Source organism: Brachyistius frenatus, unplaced genomic scaffold (assembly GCF_029030835.1).
Source record: "Brachyistius frenatus isolate BFR_SWC_R1_liver_20210118 unplaced genomic scaffold, ASM2903083v1 Contig_146, whole genome shotgun sequence".
NCBI classification, from domain to species: domain Eukaryota; kingdom Metazoa; phylum Chordata; class Actinopteri; family Embiotocidae; genus Brachyistius; species Brachyistius frenatus.
Window position 1 is genome coordinate 108,478 of NW_027210745.1, and position 20,867 is coordinate 129,344.

General features: G+C 41.2%; 4 protein-coding genes and 5 non-coding genes across 9 annotated transcripts; 8 read left to right on the forward strand and 1 right to left on the reverse strand.

Moving 5' to 3' along the window:
- Nucleotides 1–389: 389 nt before the first annotated feature.
- Nucleotides 390–3,844, forward strand: rpl7a (ribosomal protein L7a). Its single transcript, XM_069715668.1, has 8 exons — nucleotides 390–413; nucleotides 1,484–1,604; nucleotides 1,803–1,952; nucleotides 2,212–2,352; nucleotides 2,667–2,746; nucleotides 3,029–3,159; nucleotides 3,525–3,594; nucleotides 3,705–3,844. Exons 1-8 carry the CDS (start codon nucleotides 411–413, stop codon nucleotides 3,807–3,809), a joined length of 801 nt encoding a protein of 266 aa, XP_069571769.1. The 5' UTR covers nucleotides 390–410; the 3' UTR covers nucleotides 3,810–3,844.
- Nucleotides 1,086–1,161, forward strand: LOC138631015 (small nucleolar RNA SNORD36). Its single transcript, XR_011311684.1, has one exon. It is a non-coding gene; the product is annotated as a small nucleolar RNA SNORD36 (small nucleolar RNA).
- Nucleotides 1,652–1,722, forward strand: LOC138631019 (small nucleolar RNA SNORD24). The gene has a single exon (XR_011311687.1). It is a non-coding gene; the product is annotated as a small nucleolar RNA SNORD24 (small nucleolar RNA).
- LOC138631018 (small nucleolar RNA SNORD24) lies at nucleotides 2,046–2,117 on the forward strand. Its single transcript, XR_011311686.1, has one exon. It is a non-coding gene; the product is annotated as a small nucleolar RNA SNORD24 (small nucleolar RNA).
- Nucleotides 2,514–2,587, forward strand: LOC138631017 (small nucleolar RNA SNORD36). Its single transcript, XR_011311685.1, has one exon. It is a non-coding gene; the product is annotated as a small nucleolar RNA SNORD36 (small nucleolar RNA).
- On the forward strand, nucleotides 2,807–2,881 carry LOC138631012 (small nucleolar RNA SNORD36). Its single transcript, XR_011311681.1, has one exon. It is a non-coding gene; the product is annotated as a small nucleolar RNA SNORD36 (small nucleolar RNA).
- Nucleotides 3,845–4,544: 700 nt separating the features above from the next.
- surf1 (SURF1 cytochrome c oxidase assembly factor) lies at nucleotides 4,545–7,529 on the reverse strand. The gene is made up of 9 exons (XM_069715670.1): nucleotides 7,373–7,529; nucleotides 7,187–7,247; nucleotides 6,706–6,833; nucleotides 6,526–6,608; nucleotides 6,027–6,218; nucleotides 5,865–5,937; nucleotides 4,951–5,113; nucleotides 4,702–4,783; nucleotides 4,545–4,622 (listed from the first exon to the last, which is right to left on the reverse strand). The coding sequence occupies exons 1-9, from the start codon at nucleotides 7,433–7,435 to the stop codon at nucleotides 4,556–4,558; spliced, it is 912 nt and encodes a 303-aa protein (XP_069571771.1). The 5' UTR covers nucleotides 7,436–7,529; the 3' UTR covers nucleotides 4,545–4,555.
- A 34-nt stretch (nucleotides 7,530–7,563) lies between these two features.
- surf6 (surfeit 6) lies at nucleotides 7,564–9,787 on the forward strand. Its single transcript, XM_069715669.1, has 4 exons — nucleotides 7,564–7,775; nucleotides 8,139–8,315; nucleotides 8,409–8,491; nucleotides 8,848–9,787. Exons 1-4 carry the CDS (start codon nucleotides 7,685–7,687, stop codon nucleotides 9,535–9,537), a joined length of 1,041 nt encoding a protein of 346 aa, XP_069571770.1. The 5' UTR covers nucleotides 7,564–7,684; the 3' UTR covers nucleotides 9,538–9,787.
- A 306-nt stretch (nucleotides 9,788–10,093) lies between these two features.
- LOC138630959 (kynurenine--oxoglutarate transaminase 3-like) lies at nucleotides 10,094–20,421 on the forward strand. The gene is made up of 25 exons (XM_069715636.1): nucleotides 10,094–10,235; nucleotides 10,339–10,397; nucleotides 11,527–11,674; nucleotides 11,851–12,000; nucleotides 12,126–12,212; nucleotides 12,318–12,440; nucleotides 12,562–12,682; nucleotides 12,770–12,846; nucleotides 12,919–13,008; nucleotides 13,501–13,687; nucleotides 13,792–13,868; nucleotides 14,046–14,132; nucleotides 14,207–14,262; nucleotides 15,399–15,501; nucleotides 15,591–15,630; nucleotides 16,237–16,350; nucleotides 16,451–16,610; nucleotides 17,799–17,882; nucleotides 17,971–18,020; nucleotides 18,635–18,765; nucleotides 18,862–18,934; nucleotides 19,040–19,138; nucleotides 19,525–19,627; nucleotides 19,808–19,955; nucleotides 20,196–20,421. The coding sequence occupies exons 1-25, from the start codon at nucleotides 10,164–10,166 to the stop codon at nucleotides 20,271–20,273; spliced, it is 2,517 nt and encodes an 838-aa protein (XP_069571737.1). The 5' UTR covers nucleotides 10,094–10,163; the 3' UTR covers nucleotides 20,274–20,421.
- Nucleotides 20,422–20,867: the final 446 nt, after the last annotated feature.

The window sequence follows — 20,867 nt, forward strand, 5'->3', positions numbered from 1 at the left end:
CAAACTTATTACATTTGAAAAATATTTACAAAACGTATCTCGTGTCTCTGACTGCAATTATGGGAAAATTGGTAATAATTTACTGTGTAAAATAATAAACTGTATAGAAAAGACAAATATGTGTGTTTAGAGTGTATTTGGAGTATTAAAGTAGTGGAAAATAAAAAAAAATAATAAAAAAAAAAAACCTCTAGTCCATTGAGAATGACGTACGAGGTGTATTTAGACTACATACGTAGCACAGATTCTGGGTCAGTTTCCTCAATGTTAAATCCACGGAGCCAGAGCGGGCAAGGAGCGCCACAATCTGATCTCAGATATGGTCAACGGAAGTCACGTAATCCCGCTGCAAGCCTCGCGGTATTTAGGGTACCCAGAATGCCTCGGTCTTCCTTTCTGCCTGAACCGACATGGTGGGTACCAAGCTGTTCCTTTTGAGCAACCCCTCAAGCTTCTGTATCTGTACGCATCCTCGTCTTCGTGCTTATTTTTTTACACCGCAGAGTTCTCCTATGAATTCCTCGAAGCCTACCGACGGATGTAACGTCGATATTGCGCTTCGATGTCTTCTCGTTTGTGGCTGAAACTTGGGGACAAAAGTGAGCAAGAGTGTGTAGCCTAGTACGAGCTTGTGCGGAAGCTAAAGCCAACGTGCTTGATTTTCAACAACAACAAAAAAAGGTCGCGGCTTCGCTTTAACGCGTGTCGCTTTTACTGTTTTGGTGCTTAACTTCTCGGTTTCAATTTGAAGAAGGTGACCCGAAATGGAAGTACCGTGGAAACGCGTTATCGAGCGGTATTTTTTCAAAGCGTGTCCCGGGTTAGCTTCCCGGGTTAGCGTGACGTGAATGGGCCTCGAGCGGTGACGTCACATTTAGACCTCGTTATAATATATTTCTTTTAAGTGTTTTAAGTTGATCGCAAACAGCTGTAGCTCGGTTTGTATGGCCTACGGAAGGCCCAGCTAGTCTTAATATCATTGCCCACAATGTGTGGCTCCAGTCGAGGTGAGATTTGTACTTTTTTTTTTATTTTATTTTGCTGCATTTTGGGTCTTAATTCAGAGTAAAAAGAAAAGTGGTCTCTGGCAATGATGTCTGAATTTCTTCACCTGAATCTTCTTGTGTGGATCAAAACACGAGCTTTTTAACCCTGAGCCGAGACCACTAAAGTAAATACGAGGCCATGCTTTCATCAGCAGTGCAGCAACATGGTGATTTTTTTTGGGGGGGGGGGTAGTTTTTACCTCTACGACCGAGGTACTAATCTGTTGCTGTGTATTGGACGGTAGAAATAGGTAATGGACAGGTATAATCTGCACGTGTTACAGTGGATGCTAAAAAAAAAAAGAAGGTAAATTGATGTAGTGCAGAGATTTATCAACGTAAATTCAGCTTGGAAGTGATTTAGCAGAGGTATTTAAGATGACTTGAGAGTTCGAAGCTTGATTATGTCTTTTAATTTCTGTTTTTATTCTTCACAGCCTAAGGGAAAGAAGGCTAAGGGGAAGAAGGTGGCACCGGCCCCTTCTGTGGCCAAGAAACATGAGGCCAAGAAAGTCGTTAACCCCCTGTTCGAGAAGAGGCCAAAGAACTTTGGCATCGGTAAGTAGCCGTAAGCGGCGTTTGGGGGGAGCTGGGGACCGTAATGGTGCAAATGATGTATACAATATTTGCTATCTGAATACCACTGATGACAACTTCCACCAAGATCGCTGATGCACATTAGATTAAAAAAAAAAAAAAAAAAGATGAATGTGCCTCTTTGATGTCATACTGAACATTTCTTGTTGTTTATTACAGGCCAGGATATTCAGCCTAAGCGTGATCTCACACGCTTTGTGAAATGGCCTCGGTATATCCGCCTGCAGAGGCAGCGCTCCATCCTCTACAAGCGCCTGAAGGTTCCCCCTGCGATCAACCAGTTCACCCAGGCTCTGGACCGCCAGACTGGTAAGGTTCACAAGTTTTTAGCAGCAAGTGCAGCCTGAAGAAGAAAGATTTGAGTATTTCAAAGTTGGCTCTTAACAGTACCTTTTGTGACTTTGCAAATGATGTTAAAGGATATTTGCTATCTGATCAGTTGTGCTGACTATTCCCACCAAGATCACTGATGCATTGCTTGAAATACTGTTTAGCCCGTGCTGCTTAAGAATAACCCAAGCGTGTGGCCGCAGTTTGTTTTAATTTTCAAAAATGTGTTCCTTCTCAGCCACACAGCTGTTCAAGCTGGCCCACAAGTACAGGCCAGAGACCAAGCAGGAGAAGAGGCAGAGGCTGCTGGCTCGTGCTGAGCAGAAGGCGGCTGGAAAGGGAGACACCCCGACCAAGAGGCCTCCCGTCCTCCGTGCAGGTGAGCGCTACAGAAAAATTAAGAGCCAGTATCTTGAAGAGCTGTATTGTTTAGGATATTGATTTGTGAACCAAATGTATGATTTCATGTGTCCCACACAAAGTGTTGTTGAGACACTTCCTTTCTGATTTGTTAGTTGAGGTTTATCAGACTTGGCCTGAATGCAATGATGATCTGAATTTCTTTCAACTGAAACTTGCAGTGATGCTTTTTGAGCTTTTTAACCCTGAGCATCGGCCAAAAATATCAAAGGGAGATTTCTGGGCAGTGTGTTGGCAGATCAAAAGTCAGCTTCAATTTCCTCTTCTCTGCAGGTGTGAACACCGTCACCTCCCTGGTGGAGAGCAAGAAGGCCCAGCTGGTCATCATTGCCCACGATGTGGATCCAATTGAGGTGAGATTTGTGCATTATTTGTGCTGCATTTTTGTCCAGTTCAGAGTAGAAAGTGGTCTCTGGCAATGATGTCTGAATTTCTTCACCTGAATCATCTGTGTGGATCAAAACACGAGCTTTTTAACCCTGAGCAGAGACCACTAAAGTAAATATAAGTCTGAACAATGAATATTGTGGACATCACACCTCTTGGTCAGATTCCACATTTGTTTTTGCTTGTTACGTTCAGTTGTAAATGTTTCTGAAATACTAATACTTCCTCCTGCTTCTTTTTTTGTTTAGCTTGTTGTTTTCCTGCCCGCGCTGTGCCGCAAGATGGGCGTCCCATACTGCATCGTCAAGAGCAAGGCTAGACTGGGCAGACTGGTGCACAGAAAGACGTGCACTTCAGTTGCCTTCACACAGACGAACCCGTAAGTTCGCACATAAACCGAGCTGTGATTATACATTTGACTTTCAGTGCAGCAACCTTTTACCTTTAGTTCACATCTTGAAATTCTTACATTATCCTTTTTTTTTTTCTTTTTTTTTTAAGACCAGTGTTTCATATTGAAGTTTCTGAAGCAGAGATTCTCATTTTAAATGTCAAACTGTTCCATTTAGCCATTATAATACTAGACCATGTAGTGAATTTAACTGGATTGTCAGAAACAAGACAGTTATGTGTGCTGCACGGTTGCTCAAGGTGCTCTCATAAAAGTTTTTTTTTTTTAATGCCTCATCTCTATAAAGTCGAAGCACTGTATTAACTGGCTCTGCTTTCTTTTTCTCTCCCAAGTGAGGATAAAGGAGCACTTGCCAAGCTCGTGGAGGCCATCAAGACCAACTACAATGACAGATATGAAGAGGTGACTATCAGAGTTGACTCTTTTGCTCCCCACATTTTTACAAATTACATATTTATCACGAAACAAATGACACCTTTTTTTGTTAACCCTTTTGCGAACTTGTTTCCCAGATCCGTCGTCACTGGGGAGGTGGTATCATGGGGCCCAAATCAACAGCCCGCATCACCAAACTGGAGAAGGCAAAGGCCAAGGAACTGGCAACCAAGCTTGGTTAAATTGTTTGGAATAAAAAATATGTGTCCTAATAGAAGACTTGTTTTTATTGCTGTTTAAACTAAATATGATATTTTGGAACAAAGCCGCAGCTGTAGATTCATTCAACACAGTAGTGACTGGAAAATATTCACAGGGCAACAATTTCTTCAGTTTAATCAAATACTTAAATTACTTCTGCCTGTTTGCAACCAGGATGTAGATGAAAAGTATTTAACTTGTTACTTCATTGTAAAAATAGTGTGATGTGATTCTGGGACCTACGAGTTCTGTAAATTAGATGCTGACATTTGATTTATATCCGATGTGAGTCTAATGTAGGAAAAAGATGCTTGAGGTAATTTAGAAATGGTGTCGACGTGGAATTTGTCCCAACAGGATGTGCTCAGACTTCGGAGTTTACAAAACTCAATACTGCCTGCAGCACATGTGGCAGTGAATGCAAGGTAAACGATGCCCCCATCATTTTCCTCCTTTCAATAGAACCAATATTAGTCCATATATTATAATTTCTACTCTAATATCTGTATCGGCCTCAAAAATCCAGTATTGGTCAGGCTTTAATATGAACATGACGAACTGACGAGGGAATTTACACTCTAGAAGTAAAAGAACTCGAATGAATAGTTTCCCAGTGGAGTTGCTAAATTAATTTATTCTCGCATTATCAGAAGCTATTTATACATTTATTAATGAATATATGCAGCTGGCTATGTATGAGTGTTGCATTACAACATCCTGCTTTAAATCAGATCAGCATCTTCTTGATGAACTTTGCATACCACATGTAGGAGGTAGCTGCACACAGGCCGTACCTGAGAAATAAAGGAGTCGGTACAGTGAATATATGTACAAGATAGGATTATTCATGCCAGAAGAAAAACCTCCACCTACCATGTGACTACATACTGCATGTGTTCGTTCCTCAGTGTGACTCTGGTCTGTCCACCTACCGGTCCACCAGGAACGGTGCTCCCTGCATGATGTAAAGAAACTCAGTCACCGTAACATCTGTATTGATCTGAGTGCTGCACACCTGTAAGGTCATTCTGGCTGAATGTTTGAGCCAGCTGTAGATCAATCGGGATTATAATGTAGTCGAGTCAAAGAGCATCGTGGACGTTGCTGTTCATGAGATCTTACTGAAGTCGGCGTCTATGAAGACCGGCTCAGCTCCGGTGACGTGGGACATGGCCTCCAGGTCTCGATAATGCCAGCAGTTTCTCACCACGTCGTTGTTTGGGACGAACGGTTTGCGGATCTCCGTCAACCTGACGATTCCCACCACCTCCATCTCACCCTCCGCCTGCAGAAAAGCAGGAATATATACTTCAGTAAATATGTCTGAACAGACTTGTGTTATGTGCTCAGCAAGGCTGGGAGGTGTTTCCTTTCTCCTGCCACATCCTCCTATTCGTTTCAGGTGCTGCCCGTTCCTCGGCGTAAGCGAGGCGATTGGATTCCACGTCTGAAATTCAACTCTGCTTGTTGATTGGTTGCCAGAGAAGGTATGTGGCAGGAGATAAGTTGGGGTTCCCTGCACATGTCATACTAGACTTATAGGTTGCTGCCACCCCTTGTATTTCTACTGTAAAGTCTTTATTCAGGGGAGCTAGTTAGCCTTTTGTTTTTGTTGTTTCAGAGGCAAAGGTTTAGTCAGGCCCTGTTTTGTTGTATTTATTTCCTTTATTTGGCACAACCTTCTTGTCCTGACGTCCCCCACATTTTGTTGACCTTTTGTTCAGTTGTGAGTAAAACGATTTTTATTTTCTCACTGCTGCTCTGACTCTTAGTGGTTGGAGTGCGTTATTGTTCGACCTCAGCCGGAATGAAGCGTGATAATAAAAAGGAACCTTGAGCCGGTTTCATAGTGATTACGGACGTCTAAATTCATCTGTTGAACAAAGCTATCTTGTTCCTGATGGGTTTTGCCATGAATTCTGGGTACATAAAGCCAGATAAGTTTTTAGGCTTACAATCAGTCGGTCTTTATTTTGTCGTGTTGGTGCCTTAACGTGCCAGAACTAATCAAGACGAGCCTCGTCTGAAACACTGACCTGCCCCTTCATCCTGGTCTCCGGTCTGATTTTCTGCCGTGGGACGTATCCTCTGTTCACCAGGATTGTGATGCTTCGGCGACACAGACGGCAGAGATCGGTGTTAGATATATTGCGAGACGGCTCGGCACCTACGACGTGGTGTTTTATGAGGCTCCTCACCCGAGGTCTGTACAGTGGAACGGGGTGATGACGTTAGCGCCGGTCTCTCCGCTTGAGGACAGCCGTCCTGCCTCTCGGGCCTCTTTCTCGGGGTCGACCGGTGAGCGGGGCAAAATGTAGAGCTCCCGCGAGTGGTCGTAGTGTCCGCGCACTCTCACCCTTCTGTACTCCAGGTCATTCAGCTCATGAGGACTACGATCCAGGGAGGAACATGACAAGCAAAATAGATGTTTGTTTGTTTTCAAAATAAAAACAAAACACAAGTTGTTCTTATGAACTATATTGCATCTCTTGTAGGATGAAAAACAAACTTTGAGAACAGCTATAACTGCATTTAGTGTGGTGTTATGAACAATCAGTATCAGTGTGACCTGCTGTTTGGTCCTGACTGTGTGTGTGTGTGTGTGTGTGTGTGTGTGTGTGTGTGTGTGTGTGTGTGTGTGTGTGTGTGTGTGTGTGTGTGTGTGTGTGTGTGTGTATATTACATGAATTCACTCACTCAAGAGGAAGAGGAATGGGCTCTGCTGTAGTGAGTCGCTTCAGGTCGTCAATCAGCCCCATTTTCCACTGACGCCTTTTCACCTTCGCAGAAATAAAAACGTGTTCGACACAAAGGTCGATCCGGCACCAAAACATAAACGCATCCGAATTCTTTATTTGAAAAAGTGTCAAAGAGCACCTGCCATGTGCCGAGGCCGAAGGTGGTGACGGGGATGAGCAGCAGGAACCATTTGAGGAAGGAGTCTTCGCCTTTCTCTGCGCTGGCTGCTGTGGAACTGGAGAGTCTCCCACAGTTAATGAACCTGCCTGGAAAAGTACAATAGACAAGAGCAAAGTGGATTATTTACAGATTCTAACTGCTGTGTGAAACATCCAGTGAAGGAATAATAAAGGGATGAAACAGATGAAAAAAATTTTTTTTTAGCACCAACCCCTTTTTTTTTTTTTTCAAGAAACCTTTTATTTACATTAGTCGTATCTTCTAATAACAAAACAGTTATACACAATCTTTTTTTTGTTTTTTGCTTGTTTTAATTTTTTTTTTTAAATATTGTATGTATTACTGCGTTCATTGACATTTATAAATAATGAGAAGTGAACAGGAAGTGAAAATCAAATGCCGATGTCCAGTGTTAACGTGAAAATAAACTCTTTTCTACCGTCTGCACGTTTAAAGAGTCTGGGCAGGATGAAAGTCCTCTGGATGTAAACCACATGAGTCTGCAACAAAAAACAAACAAACAAACAAACAAACAAAAAAACACAAAGGGAACTCAGATCTCTGCAGGTCGAACCATCATCCACTAAAATGACACTTCCGGACACAAAGAAAACAAATATCTCACCTGTTTTTTCAGCGTCTGAAGCACCCGGCGGGAAAGAGCCATCAGTGATTTCAGAGAAGCCATGCTGAGTCAAAACATTCATGAAAATGGAGGGGAAGGCCAACCGACCGGTGAAAAGCTACATAACTGTCACGTTTCCGCTCAGACGGGGACTGTATTTGGTGTTACTACTTCCGGTTTAACGGCGGTCCGTCCCGTCAGTTCCTCCCCACGTGTGTACGGGCGTGTGTTGATTTTCGTTGTCGTGTGATTTCTGCCTCCGGTGTGACCGTTTAACCGGATTGAAGGCGGCAGCTCGGTTCTTGTGTCGACATGGATCTCGCCTCGAGGGACGCGTACATTCAGAAACTCGCAAGTAAAATAATTTCACAACATGACCAGGAGCCAAAGAAAAGACCGTATGGTAATGTTTTACTCTCTTTATCTGAGAAATGCAACATTCAAACAAACTATTGCCTAATCCAAATCTGTCTGTCCGGCATACTAAAAGACTAAACAGTTCACAATTTAAGATGGACAAATATGAAGGTTTTATTCTTTTCTTTATTTTTTTTTTTTTTTGAGAAAATAAGGAAGTAAGACCATGAGGGTTCCCCCCCCCCCCCCCATTTTAAAAGCAAACTTGTCAGATCTGCACTGAAATATTTTCACTCACGTAGTCAGCTGCATGATAATAGTTCCTTGTTTGGAAACTGTGATGACGATTTGGCACTAAATAAACTTGTGTTGAATATACGTGATGGTGAACGCGTGTGTTTGTCTGTAGTTCCTTACAAGGGGAAAAGCGACGACGGTCCTCCAAAGAAGAAGAAAAAGTGCAAAAAGAAACATTTTAAAGACGACCAGAAGACTCCCAAACGTCAACAGAAACCTCAGCCTGCTGCAGCGGAGGCGGCACAGAAGAGTCCGAAGGCAAATGGAGCTGCGGCGCAGAAGCCTAACGGTACCGTGGCATGTATAAGTGTGTTGATGCAGGATTTTCTTTTCCCATCACTGGATCTTATTTTGTTCTTTTTCTTCTTCCCTCTTTTAAAAGGAGGAAATGTCAGCTCCGGCTTCTCCACAGTAGATGTACTGCGCAAGAGGCTGCATGAAAAGATTGAAGAGTCCAGAGGGCAGGTATGCAGTCTGCAGAGGCGGTTCCTTCGTACTTTGTATTAGTGACACCGGCTCCAACGCGAACCCCTTCTCCATCGGGAGTCGTGTTTTTAATGGAAGCGATTACAACGATGGTGTGCGAAATAATGGATGTCATTTCGAAACGATTGCTGTCGGGTAGTTATGTATGAGTACAGGTCTAAGACTTGAAACTGCAGATATCGTAGACATTAAACCAGAGGAGTGAGTTTGAGGTTTAGTTCAACGTAAGGGAGTCTTGACTTCTACTGAACTTGTGAAATTCTTAAGCCAGTAAATAAACAGCGCTCGGTTTGTTGTTCGTTAGACACTGATCGTGTCGACTCGTCTTTTATTAGGGACCTCCGAAGAATGCGCTGTCGGAAGAGGTCCAGGCGAAGCGGGCAAAACGAAAGCTGGAGCGGGAGCGCAGGAAGAGGAAGAAGAAAGAATTCCTGATGAAGAAACTGGCTGAAAAAAATGGCGTCGAGCCCCCGGCTGAGATAAAAGAGGAGGAACAGCCCGTCCCGGTCTCGAGCAAAAGAAACGAGACCGCGTTCGTCTTCAACAACGTGGAGACGGTGGAGGAGGGATACGTGGACAAAGTGCTGAAGAAGAAGCTCAAGCAACAGCGCGTAAAGGGCCAGATCACGCCGCTGACGGGGAAGAACTACAAGCAGCTGCTCGGCCGCGTGGAGGCTCGCAAAGCCAAAGTGGAACAGCTGCGCGAGAAAGACGAGGGGAAGGCCGTCGAGATGGAAAACAGGATGAAGTGGACCAACATGCTCTACAAGGCCGAGGGCATCAAGATCAAAGACAACGAGGAAATGCTGCGCACCTCTTTGAAAAAGAAGGAGAAGGGCACCGCTCGGAGGAAGAAGAACTGGGAGAAACGCAGCGGGATCGTCGTGGAGAAGATGCAGCACCGGCAGGACAAGAGGCGGAAGAACCTCCAGAGACGCAAGCAGTCCAAAACGGAGAAGAAGAAGGACCAGGCGCGGAAGAGGGGCCGGGTGCTGCCCGAGGACTTGAAAAAAGCTTCGGTGTAGAGACGGAGAGGATAATTTACTCCCATCAGTCTCTTCCTGTGGCCGTGTGATATTTCCATGACGTTAAGTGTATTGTTTGTGCACTTATTATTATTATTATTATTATTACGTACATGCTCACCATTATAATATAGTGTGTGTGTGTTATTGCCAATAAAATGCGATCATTCATTACTTTAACATAAGTGGAAGCTTCTGTTGTGAAAATGTTTTGATTATTTTAACAAAATATATCTATGATTTAAAGAAACAGCTTGGCGTTTTTTTTTTTTTTTGTTGTTGTTGTTGTTTTACCCAGACTTATTATCTAACATACATTAGTTTGTTCCCCCCCCCGACCCGGTTGCACTTGACACTGATGGATGCGTTTTGTCGGCTGTAAACGGTCAGTGTCGCTGTTTCTAATTATAATATCTCGCCCCGCCCACACAGGAAGTAGAAATGAAAACACAAGGAGGTTGAAGGGGAGGACTTCACATCTCCATTAGAAATTGCTACAGATTTAAAAAAAAAAAAATTTTTTTTAAAAAAGGAGTCAGGAGAACCATTTAGAGAGCACTTTAGTGTCGGTATTCAGTGACAGTGAAGTCCTGTCCTGTCCTGTCAGAGGCGATGATCATCCATTGATGGGAATAATCAGGAATCTGGCCGCGAGTTATATTATAATCCGTCAGAGTTCAGTTAGAAACCCTCATAAGGTGGGTGAAGCTGTACCAAACCGAATATACGGTTTTATACATATGCCGTGTTTAATTTTTTTTTTTTTTTTTTTTTTTTAAATGGTTCTTTATTTTATTTTAGGTCATCATGGCCAGGCGGCTTCACGCGTGCAGAACAGACGGAGTCGATAAAAATGTTTGGTAAGCGATCATATCGGCTGAAGACGACTTTGACATTAGAGCTGTTGAAAGGTCAGTCAGCTGTGTTGTGGAAATCACGGGTCAAAAGCAGAAGAAACATCCGATTAGTGTGTTAACTACTCGTACAGTGACACTTCCAGAGGAAAATGCGCTGCTTGATATCTGATACGGGGGTCGTGAAGTATTAGTTGGGTACGTTTAGTGTTGCATTCAGGTGCCTGTTTGGACTGACAGACCCAATCGGGTTCCTGTTTATATTAATGTAATCATGTGATTGTTGGAGCACGGTGGGGGGGGGGGGGGTGCACACCGCCAGCAACCAAGTCACTGGAGATACTTTTTTTTTTTTTAATTATCACAAACATGTACACTTAAATGCGAAATAAATGGCATCGCAGGCTGTGCAACAAGAACAAAAATAAATAGCATTACTTTTTGAGACTTTAAACAGTTATTTTTTTTGTTTCACTTTCAAAACGTCAAACATGCACCGAAGATATTGTTTGAGCCCCAAGACAAAATCGAAACTCAAGACTTTTGTTTTGAAAAATAGAATAAATGTCCATGAATAAAAACAAATCTGAAATGCATATTTTTAAACCTATATATATATATATATATAAAAGACCTAACTAACGCTTGTAATATTGGTTGTTCTCATTTTTAGCTGAGACTGCAGATTTTGAAAATGAAAATGAAAATGGTTATTTTTTTTATTTATTCATTTATCCAACACAGAAAACAAATAAGGGCTTATTTTTCTCTCTTTTGCTTTTAATCTTGAATTAAAAGTTTCACGTAAACTTTTAAAAGACTCAGATCTGACTCATTATTTTGAAACACATTCACAGTTCTAAAAGTTTTGCTCTCATGTATAGACCTTAACAATATATATATATATATATATATATATATATTTTAACAAAAGTAATCTATTGTGAAGTTTTTTTTAATTATTATAATTGATTTATTGTTTTACTGACTTGTGCATTCTGGAATTGTTTAATATGTTGGCACAGCACCTGTAACATAGCTGAATGTGATTTTTGGTCATAAACTTCAGTTGTTTATTTCTTACTGATAAACCTGTTAACATCATTGCATTGTCTGACCTGTTATCCGTTAAAAGGGTGGAATTCACTCAGCTGGCAGCGGACTACAAGGCGGTGAACCTCGGGCAGGGGTTTCCCGACTTCTCCCCTCCTCAGTTTGTCCAGGAGGCTTTCTGTAAAGCCGTGAGCGGAGGACCCACAATGCACCAGTACACCCGAGCTTTTGTAAGTGGAAATACACTCCAGGCCACGTGTTTATATTTTCTCTGATAGTCACCTCCTTATTTTCATAGTTGAAGTTGGGATGATTTCAGTTATTTTTATCAGGTATTTTAAGGACAAATGGATGTAGAACCAATATTGAGCACAACACTGTGTTTTCATGTCATTTCTGTCCTCAGGGTCATCCCCGTCTTGTCAAAAGCCTCGCTAAATTCTTCAGTAGGATTGTGGGACATGACATCGACCCTCTTGAAGACATCCTGGTGACAGTTGGAGCCTATCAGGCTCTCTTCTGTGCATTTCAGGCTCTGGTGGATGCAGGCGATGAGGTACGGAAAACAGCAGTCAAGTCAGGTTAAGATGTTGTCCAATAATTAGGGGCAAAGAAAATCAGAAAAGAGCCAAGACTTTGAAAGGAAAGGAAAGGCGGGCTGAGAGGGATTTGTCTTTTTAGGTCATAATTGTCGAGCCGTTCTTCGACTGCTACCAGCCGATGGTGGTGATGGCTGGAGGAAAGGCGGTGTATGTACCTCTGAGACCTGTGAGTCCTTCACATTTATTGACAAAAAAATTATACCATTGAATGAATTTTCATTTTTAGATCCTGTGAATAAGTTTTTTTCTTTTTTTCTTTTGTTGATGCCAGAGAGAGGGCAGCAGCGTCCTGTCCAGTGGAGACTGGGTTCTTTCAGCGGAGGAGCTGGCCAGTAAAATCACTCCACGCACAAAAGCCATAGTTATCAACACTCCCAACAACCCACTGGGCAAGGTAAGCTGAGTCAGAGGGGGCCTTCGCTGGGCTCTGATTTAGCACAAGGATCCGTTTGAAAGGGAGGCAATATAACGAGTGTGTTTTTATGGACACAAGCATACATCCGTGTCCGTTACAGGTTTACAAGACGGAGGAGCTTCAGATGATTGCTGATCTGTGCATCAAACATGATTTGCTGTGCATCAGTGATGAGGTGTACGAGTGGCTCACGTACGACGGAGCCAAGCATGTGAAGATAGGTGAGATAAAGCCAGAGATCATTGGAAAGCACAACAAAATAGTTTGTATTATCGGAGTTATTTTGTTTATGTTTGTGTCGTTGACAGCCAGCCTTCCTGGGATGTGGGAGCGAACCGTCACCATCGGCAGCGCTGGAAAGACGTTTAGTGCGACAGGATGGAAGGTAACACACAGTGTCATGTCTTCTTCTTTATTACACATCGTTACCATGACCTGATGGAGTTATTCCTTTCAGGTTGGCTGGGCCATGAGCTCCGGGCATGTCATCAAACACTTGAAAACCATCCATCAGAACTCTGTTTATCACTGTGCAACAGCTGCTCAGGTAAACTCATTATTCTGACTGACATTACTTCTTTATTGTCTCTAACAACAGGTGCCACACATCCAAAGAAGTTTGGTTCCTTCTCTTGAAATATTCAGTAGTGCGGTGCAGTTATAGTCATAGTCCATACACTTTTAAATTATAGACTCGGCCCCAGAGCTTCCAAAAATGTAATGCTAACCTGTGGTAAAAAAAAGAAATGATTCACAATTCATTGAGAACATTTCCATTTGACACGATGTCACTGAAATCGTCAGCAAGGAAGACAGTTTTTTTTTTTTTCACCTTTTAAAGCTTTTAAATTTGAGGGGGAAAATCAGTGTTTAAAAGAATTACCTAGAAAAATAAATCTTAGTTCTGTTGTCTAATTGATTTTATAGAACATGGAAATGAGCAAAAAAAAAATGTTGCTTTCTTATTATTTAATTTGTTTGTTTTATACCTTTGAAACTATAGTAGATCCCACTTTTCATCCATCCTTGTCGTCCACAGGAGGCCGTCGCTCACGGGTTTGAGAGAGAATACGAGCTGTTTGGGACTCCGGAGAGCTACTTCCAGCAGCTGCCGGCGATGCTGCATCACAAGAGGATGAAGCTGGCCTCGTGCCTGGAGAGTGTGGGTTTGAAGCCCATCATGCCAGAGGGAGGCTATTTCATGATCACAGACATCTCCTCTGTCAGTGAGTGATGGTCAAACAGCTGAACTGACTACATTAATCACCTGTTCGTGTCTGGATTTATCCAGTTAAATCAATTTTTTATTTTTCTATTTTGGCTTTTACAGATGTGGACCTCAATGACCAGAGCACCAAGGATGAACCTCATGACTTCAGATTTGTTAAATGGCTGGTTAAAGAGAAGGTAAAGATTTAAGAGGTTTTTGGTGTCGTTTGTTTTGAATAAAAGAAAAAAATGTGGGATAAATGTTTTTTTGTTGAACCACTGCATTTGGAGAACATCCTTAACTTTACTTCCCTTTTTTGGGGGGGGGATTTTTCAAAAACATTTCCGACCTTATTTGTCTTTTTTTTTCTGCAGGGTTTAGCAACAATCCCCGTGTCTGCGTTCTACAGTCCAGAGCACAGCAAAGAGTTTGACAAATACATCCGATTCTGTTTTGTCAAGGTAAATTCAGTTTCATTCCTTGAAATAAATGTCAGTTGCTCTTTGTCACTTTTCTCACCATTTTTGTCCAACAGGAGGACTCCACGCTGGATGCAGCAGGGGACATCTTGAGGAAGTGGAGTCAAAGAAAGTAAAATCTCCCACAATATGAAGTATTATCCATCCATCCAGAGTTAACCAGCCTACTTAAAGTGGCTCAGTATGCGTCCTCAGTAAAGTCTTCGTCCCTGTTGGGTTCTTAAAGGCACACAAACACAACGTCCACTTAAACTCAGAAAACACTGAAGACCCATGTCTGGGTAATTTTTAAGGAATTATGTCGGTAATTAAATTATGCATCTGTCGCAATGTAACTGCAGAGATATTTTTCCTGAATCAAATAAAGCAATACACTTAATAAAGATATTAATACATTGATCAAAGTTCCTTTCCTGTTTTCTGCTGCTTCACGTGTCTCACTTCTAGATAGATTTGGGAGTAAAACACACTTTTGAGCTGCAACCTTAACTGTGGTTTCTCTTATTAATCAACCTAATGTAATTATACTGACGAGCAAGATCAATGGGACTTAATGTAAAAGGATTTGATCCCTAAATTTTATATGAATGAAAACACTTGATGCAAGAGAAAAATAGTAGGTTTTAGTGGAAAACAAAGTGTACTACAGCAAACCATCCTGCCTGCTGGCTTGAGTGTGTGAAAGACCTTCCTTCAAGTGACAAAAATGAGACACCAGAAAAATTCTGTTTGTACCCATCCACTCTGTGCTTTTTACATTTTGTAACTAAAGACATAATTTTTAAGGTCCTGGAGTTTGTAAAAAGTCCTCTCTGTACACTTCAGTATACATACTCACTTTATATTGTTATATTCATCATTATGTACCATCACTGAAACTTGTAATTGTGCTATTATCTGTGCAATATTGCTGATTTCTTAATGATACATCATTTTACTGTAACTATTTCAGCCTGAATATACACTATACTATATTGTTGTCCTGTACTTGTTCACTTTGATCCACAGCATCCACTACATTGGTTTTCCCCGTTTAATTAGAGTTATTAAGAGCTGTACTAATTGTGCCAACAACATCTCATTTTAGTGGAAAATTAAGACAGTCAATTAAGACAGGAAATTTGACAGTCACGTATTATTCTACGGTCCTAGTTAAAAAATATAGTGTGATTAAAAGTAGTTAGGGCAGTACCTCGAAGTCCGGGTGCGTTTTTTTTTTTTTTTTTTACAACACAGGCTTTTATTTTGAAATCCGGATGTGGACCTAGAAGTAAATAAATCTCACGTGTCTCTGCGTGTAAAAATGTCGACCGACGCTGCAGTGAAAAGACTCAAACGTGGGTTCTCTCAGGTACTGTTACAGCCTTATTTTACATTAAAAAAAAACTAAAGTGTCCCTTCGTTTATACCACCTGTAATCCGGTTGTCGTTTTTTTAAAGCCCGAGGAGAAGGTGAACTGGAAGAAAAAGAAAGCAGAAAGTGAGTAAACAGCTCAACTAGCCACATGGAGCTAACAGCCTGTAGCTGCATGCCCATCAGCTCAGCTGGTTTCATTTCGCTCCGTTTTCGTTTAAACGCATTATTAAAGTGTAATTAACGCTACAGTTCAGTAAATCGCTTGTGTTTAAGTTAAATTTGTGCCATATAGTTGTCAACGGGATTAATGCAGAATTTTTGCCCATTTATACATCGAAAAGTATTAACGCTCACATGTGATTATATTTGTTACTTAAGCTTTAATGTAGAAACTTTTTTTTTTTTGGTAACGTAAATGCTTTAAATATTGGAGTCAGAATGATTTCAATCATAAAATTCCAACATGAAGAAATGCAGCAAGTACTCAGATGTTTAGCTGGAACTGCGCAATGTTGGCTCATTTTCACAAGTTACTAATATTAAAAACTTGCAAAACTTTACAAATGACAATATTATGTACATAACGCGCAAACAGTTTTGAGAGGATTTTTGGCTGCACGCATGAGAAATTGTCACTACGGAACAATGAATTGATTGCCTCCACTGAATGCTGTCTTAAGATAAATGCAGTGTTCATTTTTCTTACAAATGATTCTTCCTGAATGACAGTAAACGAGGCCAAGAAGCAGAGAAAAGAGGCCAAGCTCATCAAACAATTGGAAAAGCAAAAAATGCAAGATGCTGCAAAGGAAGTCGAAGTTGAACAGAGCCAGAACAAAAAAGGTAACATCATCATCATCATCATCATCATCATCTCCGAGATTGTCGTCACCTCGTAATAGCGGTGAGTCGAGTGCTGTAATGAGTCGCCTGTGTTTCGCAGGTCGGGCTTACACGGTGAGCGTCGCTCTGCCAGGTTCTATCCTGGACAACGCTCAGACCGTTGAACTTCGGACGTACCTGGCCGGACAGATCGCTCGAGCCTGCGTCGTCTTCTGCATCGACGAGATCATCGTGTTTGACGAACAAGGCGAAGATGTCAAGTGAGTTATCGTAACGGTGCAGTTTATTGTACAGCACACAGCTGTGTGCCAAACCAAATCTCCCAAGTCCCCACAGTCAATACTAACATTTTTTTTTTCATAACATTTTATTTATACTAATTTAACAATGCAACAGCTGCAGAAGGGCTGAAACAGTTTATTTGATAGTCGGTTAATTTGGGTGAACTGACCGTTTAAAAAGCTGCCGTGGTGTACAGTATTAGAGGGAAAGTTCATCCTTCAAATCGCTTATCACAAACATATAAGTAAATGATTTTAATCATCTGAAATCAGCTGTCTGTAGCGCCTAAAATGTTTTTAGTCGTTTCTTTTTTTTATCATTTCCTAAACAATAAAAATTCTGCCCACTTACAATGATGATTTCTTTAACAGCAGCAAATGTGTGCAGCTCTCTCTCTTTAGAGACACTCAAAGGGATCCTACTGCTGAATGAAGCTGGAGCTATTAAATATGATAAAATGAAGGAAAGACAAACAGCTGGAAGCATCAAACTAAAGCTCCTTTTTTCCTTGATGAGTGTCACTACAGAAATCTGTCACACGCTGTCTTCATTGCGGGTACATTTGTATTTTTATGGACATTTCAGTTTGTAATATCGGGGAAATTGTCGAGAAACGTGAAAGGTAAAACTCAACATACATGAAAGGTGCTAAGTGATTTTAAAAAGGTGTGTGTGTGTGTGTGTGTGTGTCTCTCTTTTGCTCTCTCTAATGTTTACGGTGCGATATTGGTGTTCAAATGTGGAAAAAGCCTGATGTTCAGACTTTGTACCGTATGCATAAAAATATGTTACTATCCGTTAAATAAAGGAGAAGCTTTGAGGTTTCTTCTTATTTGCCATGAGATCCGTTTGGGCAACATGAGAGCGCAAAACTTTAACAGGTGTCTCACAACAGAAGCGTGTGAGTTGGAAACACTGTCATGTTCTGTCACAAAAACAGTATTGTACGATATCCTTGCGTTTTTTTAAAAACATTTTAAATTGAGAAATCCTGCAGCTTTCTCAGTGGGTCCATGCTGTATACTTGCGTATCATGTCTGCGCCACTGCTTTCAACGAGGCTCCCGTGGCACCACCAGGTGGGGCCTCACGTACCACGGTTTGAGAATCTCAGTTCAAAACCATTAGAAATCTAGTAGAGAAGATTTTCTTGGCTTTGTTCCGCAGGAGCCTCGAATTCAAAGGCATTGGGAAGAAGGGAAACGCTTGTGTTCGGCTCGCCAAAGTACTTCAGTACCTGGAATGTCCACAGTAAGTACAGAGATGATCAGACCACCGTCATCGGTGTCGCTACTCCATTTTTGTCAGATTGAGATGACGTCTTTTTCTTCTCCACCAGGTATCTGCGCAAGTGGTTTTTCCCAAAGCATCCCGATTTACTGTATGCAGGTAATTTGAAATAATCCAGATATTAAATGTATGCACATTCATTTACAACTGTTGATTGTGTTTTCAAACTACACATAAACGTCCTGCTGATTTGGAACAACCAAACTCACCCTTTTCTTTTTTCTTTTTTTTTTTATAACATGAAATTTCACTCTGTTTTGTTGCCTTTTCTGATAAACTGTATAAATCAGTCCCTTCAGGAAAGTGTGGTCTAGCAATTGCAATAATTAATGCAAATTTAACAAATATTGAGCCATAAAGGTCACTTTTATGGATAAGTGTTTTGTTTTGGGACTTAAGAATTCTTTTTAACTTTGAGCCCTTGGTTCAGTTCAGAAGATAAAACGGATGATTGTAAAAATCACAAAGAAACTGACATAAGGTGGATTGTTGTATCTGTAAATCATGTCCACAGCATAAGAACACAAATTTTAAATTCTTCCATTATCTAACAAAAGCAACCTGTTATGAACCTCCATTAAATACAGCTGTTTCTTTATGTAAATACAAAGGGTGACATTTGCTTATGCTGTACATACCATATTAGGGTCCATGTTATAAAAGTAAAGGCAAAAAAAAAAAAAGATACACTTTCAACTTTGTATGTGTGCTAGGTTTGCTAAACCCTTTAGACAGTGCTCACCATGTGAGGATCGATGAGGAATCTGATTACCGGGACGGAATTGTGCTCAACAGGCCGTCCAAACCAGGACATGGTTCACTAGTCAACTGTGGCATGAGAAAGGTAAGCATGACTCTACTAGGGAAACCACTACCATCTTTTGTATTTTTAGTATTTATAAGAGAACTTGGATCAAACTGTGTGTATCTGCTCCCTCAGGATGTTCGCATTGATAAACAGCTGCAGTCTGGACTCCGAGTCACAGTGCAGCTCAATAAGACGCAGACTCAAGGTTATTTCCAGTTGGTTTTAAAAATCTTTTTTTTTTAAATGTTTTATATCGCATTGTGTAGAACATCAGTTCAGTGTGTGTTTGTGTCTGTCTGTCTGTCTGCAGAAAGCAAAGTGTTTAAAGGAGTTGTTGTGCCTCCTCACAAGCCCAGATCTGAAGGAGGTCTTTACTGGGGCTACAGCGTCCGCCTGGCATCTTGTCTCAGTAGGTTTCCCCGATTTTCTGAATACAGTCAACAATACGCTTCATATTAATTTGCAACGTCTCAGACTGTCACAAAGAATTACCCTCATTTAAAAAAAACAAAAAAAAAAAAAATGTTTTTTTGAAAGGTTGGATTTAGTGGCATCTAGTGGTAAAGTCTTAGATTGCAAACAAGGCTCAATTTAAGGTATTGAAAACACAATTCTTAGTTCCAGGTGATTTTGCACTAATGAAAACATAATTCTCATTTTGATGTGCCATTTTTGCCACGCAATCCCTCTAAATCCTACACACTGTACCTTTTAAATCCAAACAACCGACTAAGTTGTTGTGTTAGAATCCACCGGGCTTCTTTCTGTGACCGCTGTTTGCTTTTGTCGATGCAGGTTCAGTTTTCGCAGAAAGTCCGTATAAAGAAGGATACGATGTGACTATCGGCACCTCGGAGAGAGGCAGCAGCGTGGACCAAACCACACTTTCGCCATTCAAGTAGGTTCAGAGCCTGTAAGATAAAGTCAGCTAACTACTGTCAGTATGCATACATGCTGAACACGGTAGAAAGATTTGTTAAACATGAGCACGTTATAATTGTGAGAACCTGAGCGTGCTCGAAGCACCGCTGCACCTAAATACAGCCTCACGGAATCACTTTTTTTTTCTACTTTTTAGGCATCTTCTGGTAGTTTTCGGAGGTCTTCGGGGTCTAGAAGGCAGTGTGGGTACGGACCAAAACCTGGATGTGACCGACCCCAGTGGTTTATTTGACTTTTACCTCAACACGTGTCCCGGTCAGGGCAGCAGGATCATTCGAACAGAGGTGAGAAACATTTGAAGAACGTTAGTTATCCAACATCTCTAAGCACCTAAAAAAAAAAAAAAAAAAAGTCCAGTGTGCCTTTGAACAAGATTTAGATTTAACACGACCTGGATGAAGAGTTTTCACAGACAATATCTGATAAATTGACACTACATTGTACTATGAAAATGCTTTGAAGGTTTCCTGCTCTGCTCACCAATTATTGTATTGATTTAACTATTTCCCTTTTTTCGTCAACAGGAGGCCATCTTTATTACCATGGCGGGACTGAGACCGAAGATCTCAGCTGCCTTTTCAGATGTTTCCAATGGTTCATAAAATGAATTAGAGATGAAGCAAAGACACACTGGGAGATTTACCATGAAGTTGTTCATCGCCCACAACTATAGCTATCTCATCTTCGTTGTCTTTGTTTCTCAATGGATCAACAAATTGTACATGCTTTAATACAAATACTCTCCACATGCTTAAACTGACTGCTTGCATTCTTTTATCAAAAGCATATGATTACGTTTTCGATAAACGGTGCAGAAGGCACGATGAAAGAAAGTGTTGCGAGCAGCACGGACAAACAAAACCTCTGGTAGTAGACAACAGAACCTAACAGCTCCGATTTACTTCTGGACGCACGTATCTACCTCCTTATATTTGCATTTCATTTTCACAGGTTTCCAGGTTTAACAGGACCTGCACTTTTCTTTTGGGTTATCTGTGGGGACGCCTTTGCATCTTCCTGAAAGAGCTTTATTTTAGGTCCAGCTCGTGAAAATGAACGCAGGCTAATACAGCAGTCCTGCAGTAAATCCTCCCTTCATGAAGGTGATAATGTTAAATTTTCGTTTCGATTATTCATATTGATCATTTTGGAACTTGTAGTTTGAAGTGCACCTTGTTATATCTACTGAAACATCA

Bases quoted from the DNA above. Each gene is read 5' to 3' on its own strand.
- LOC138630959 (XM_069715636.1), top strand. From the start codon at position 10,164: ATGGGAATAATCAGGAATCTGGCCGCGAGTTATATTATAATCCGTCAG. The intron at 12,847-12,918 runs GTAACACACAGT...TATTCCTTTCAG, and splicing joins TTAGTGCGACAGGATGGAAG to GTTGGCTGGGCCATGAGCTC. The intron at 19,956-20,195 runs GTGAGAAACATT...TTTCGTCAACAG, and splicing joins GCAGGATCATTCGAACAGAG to GAGGCCATCTTTATTACCAT.
- surf6 (XM_069715669.1), top strand. From the start codon at position 7,685: ATGGATCTCGCCTCGAGGGACGCGTACATTCAGAAACTCGCAAGTAAA. The intron at 8,316-8,408 runs GTACCGTGGCAT...CTCTTTTAAAAG, and splicing joins TGCGGCGCAGAAGCCTAACG to GAGGAAATGTCAGCTCCGGC. The intron at 8,492-8,847 runs GTATGCAGTCTG...GTCTTTTATTAG, and splicing joins TTGAAGAGTCCAGAGGGCAG to GGACCTCCGAAGAATGCGCT.
- rpl7a (XM_069715668.1), top strand. The intron at 1,605-1,802 runs GTAAGTAGCCGT...TGTTTATTACAG, and splicing joins GCCAAAGAACTTTGGCATCG to GCCAGGATATTCAGCCTAAG. The intron at 1,953-2,211 runs GTAAGGTTCACA...GTTCCTTCTCAG, and splicing joins GGCTCTGGACCGCCAGACTG to CCACACAGCTGTTCAAGCTG.
- surf1 (XM_069715670.1), bottom strand. From the start codon at position 7,435: ATGGCTTCTCTGAAATCACTGATGGCTCTTTCCCGCCGGGTGCTTCAG. The intron at 7,248-7,372 runs GTGAGATATTTG...TTTTTGTTGCAG, and splicing joins TTCAGACGCTGAAAAAACAG to ACTCATGTGGTTTACATCCA. The intron at 6,834-7,186 runs GTAGAAAAGAGT...GTACTTTTCCAG, and splicing joins ACTCTTTAAACGTGCAGACG to GCAGGTTCATTAACTGTGGG.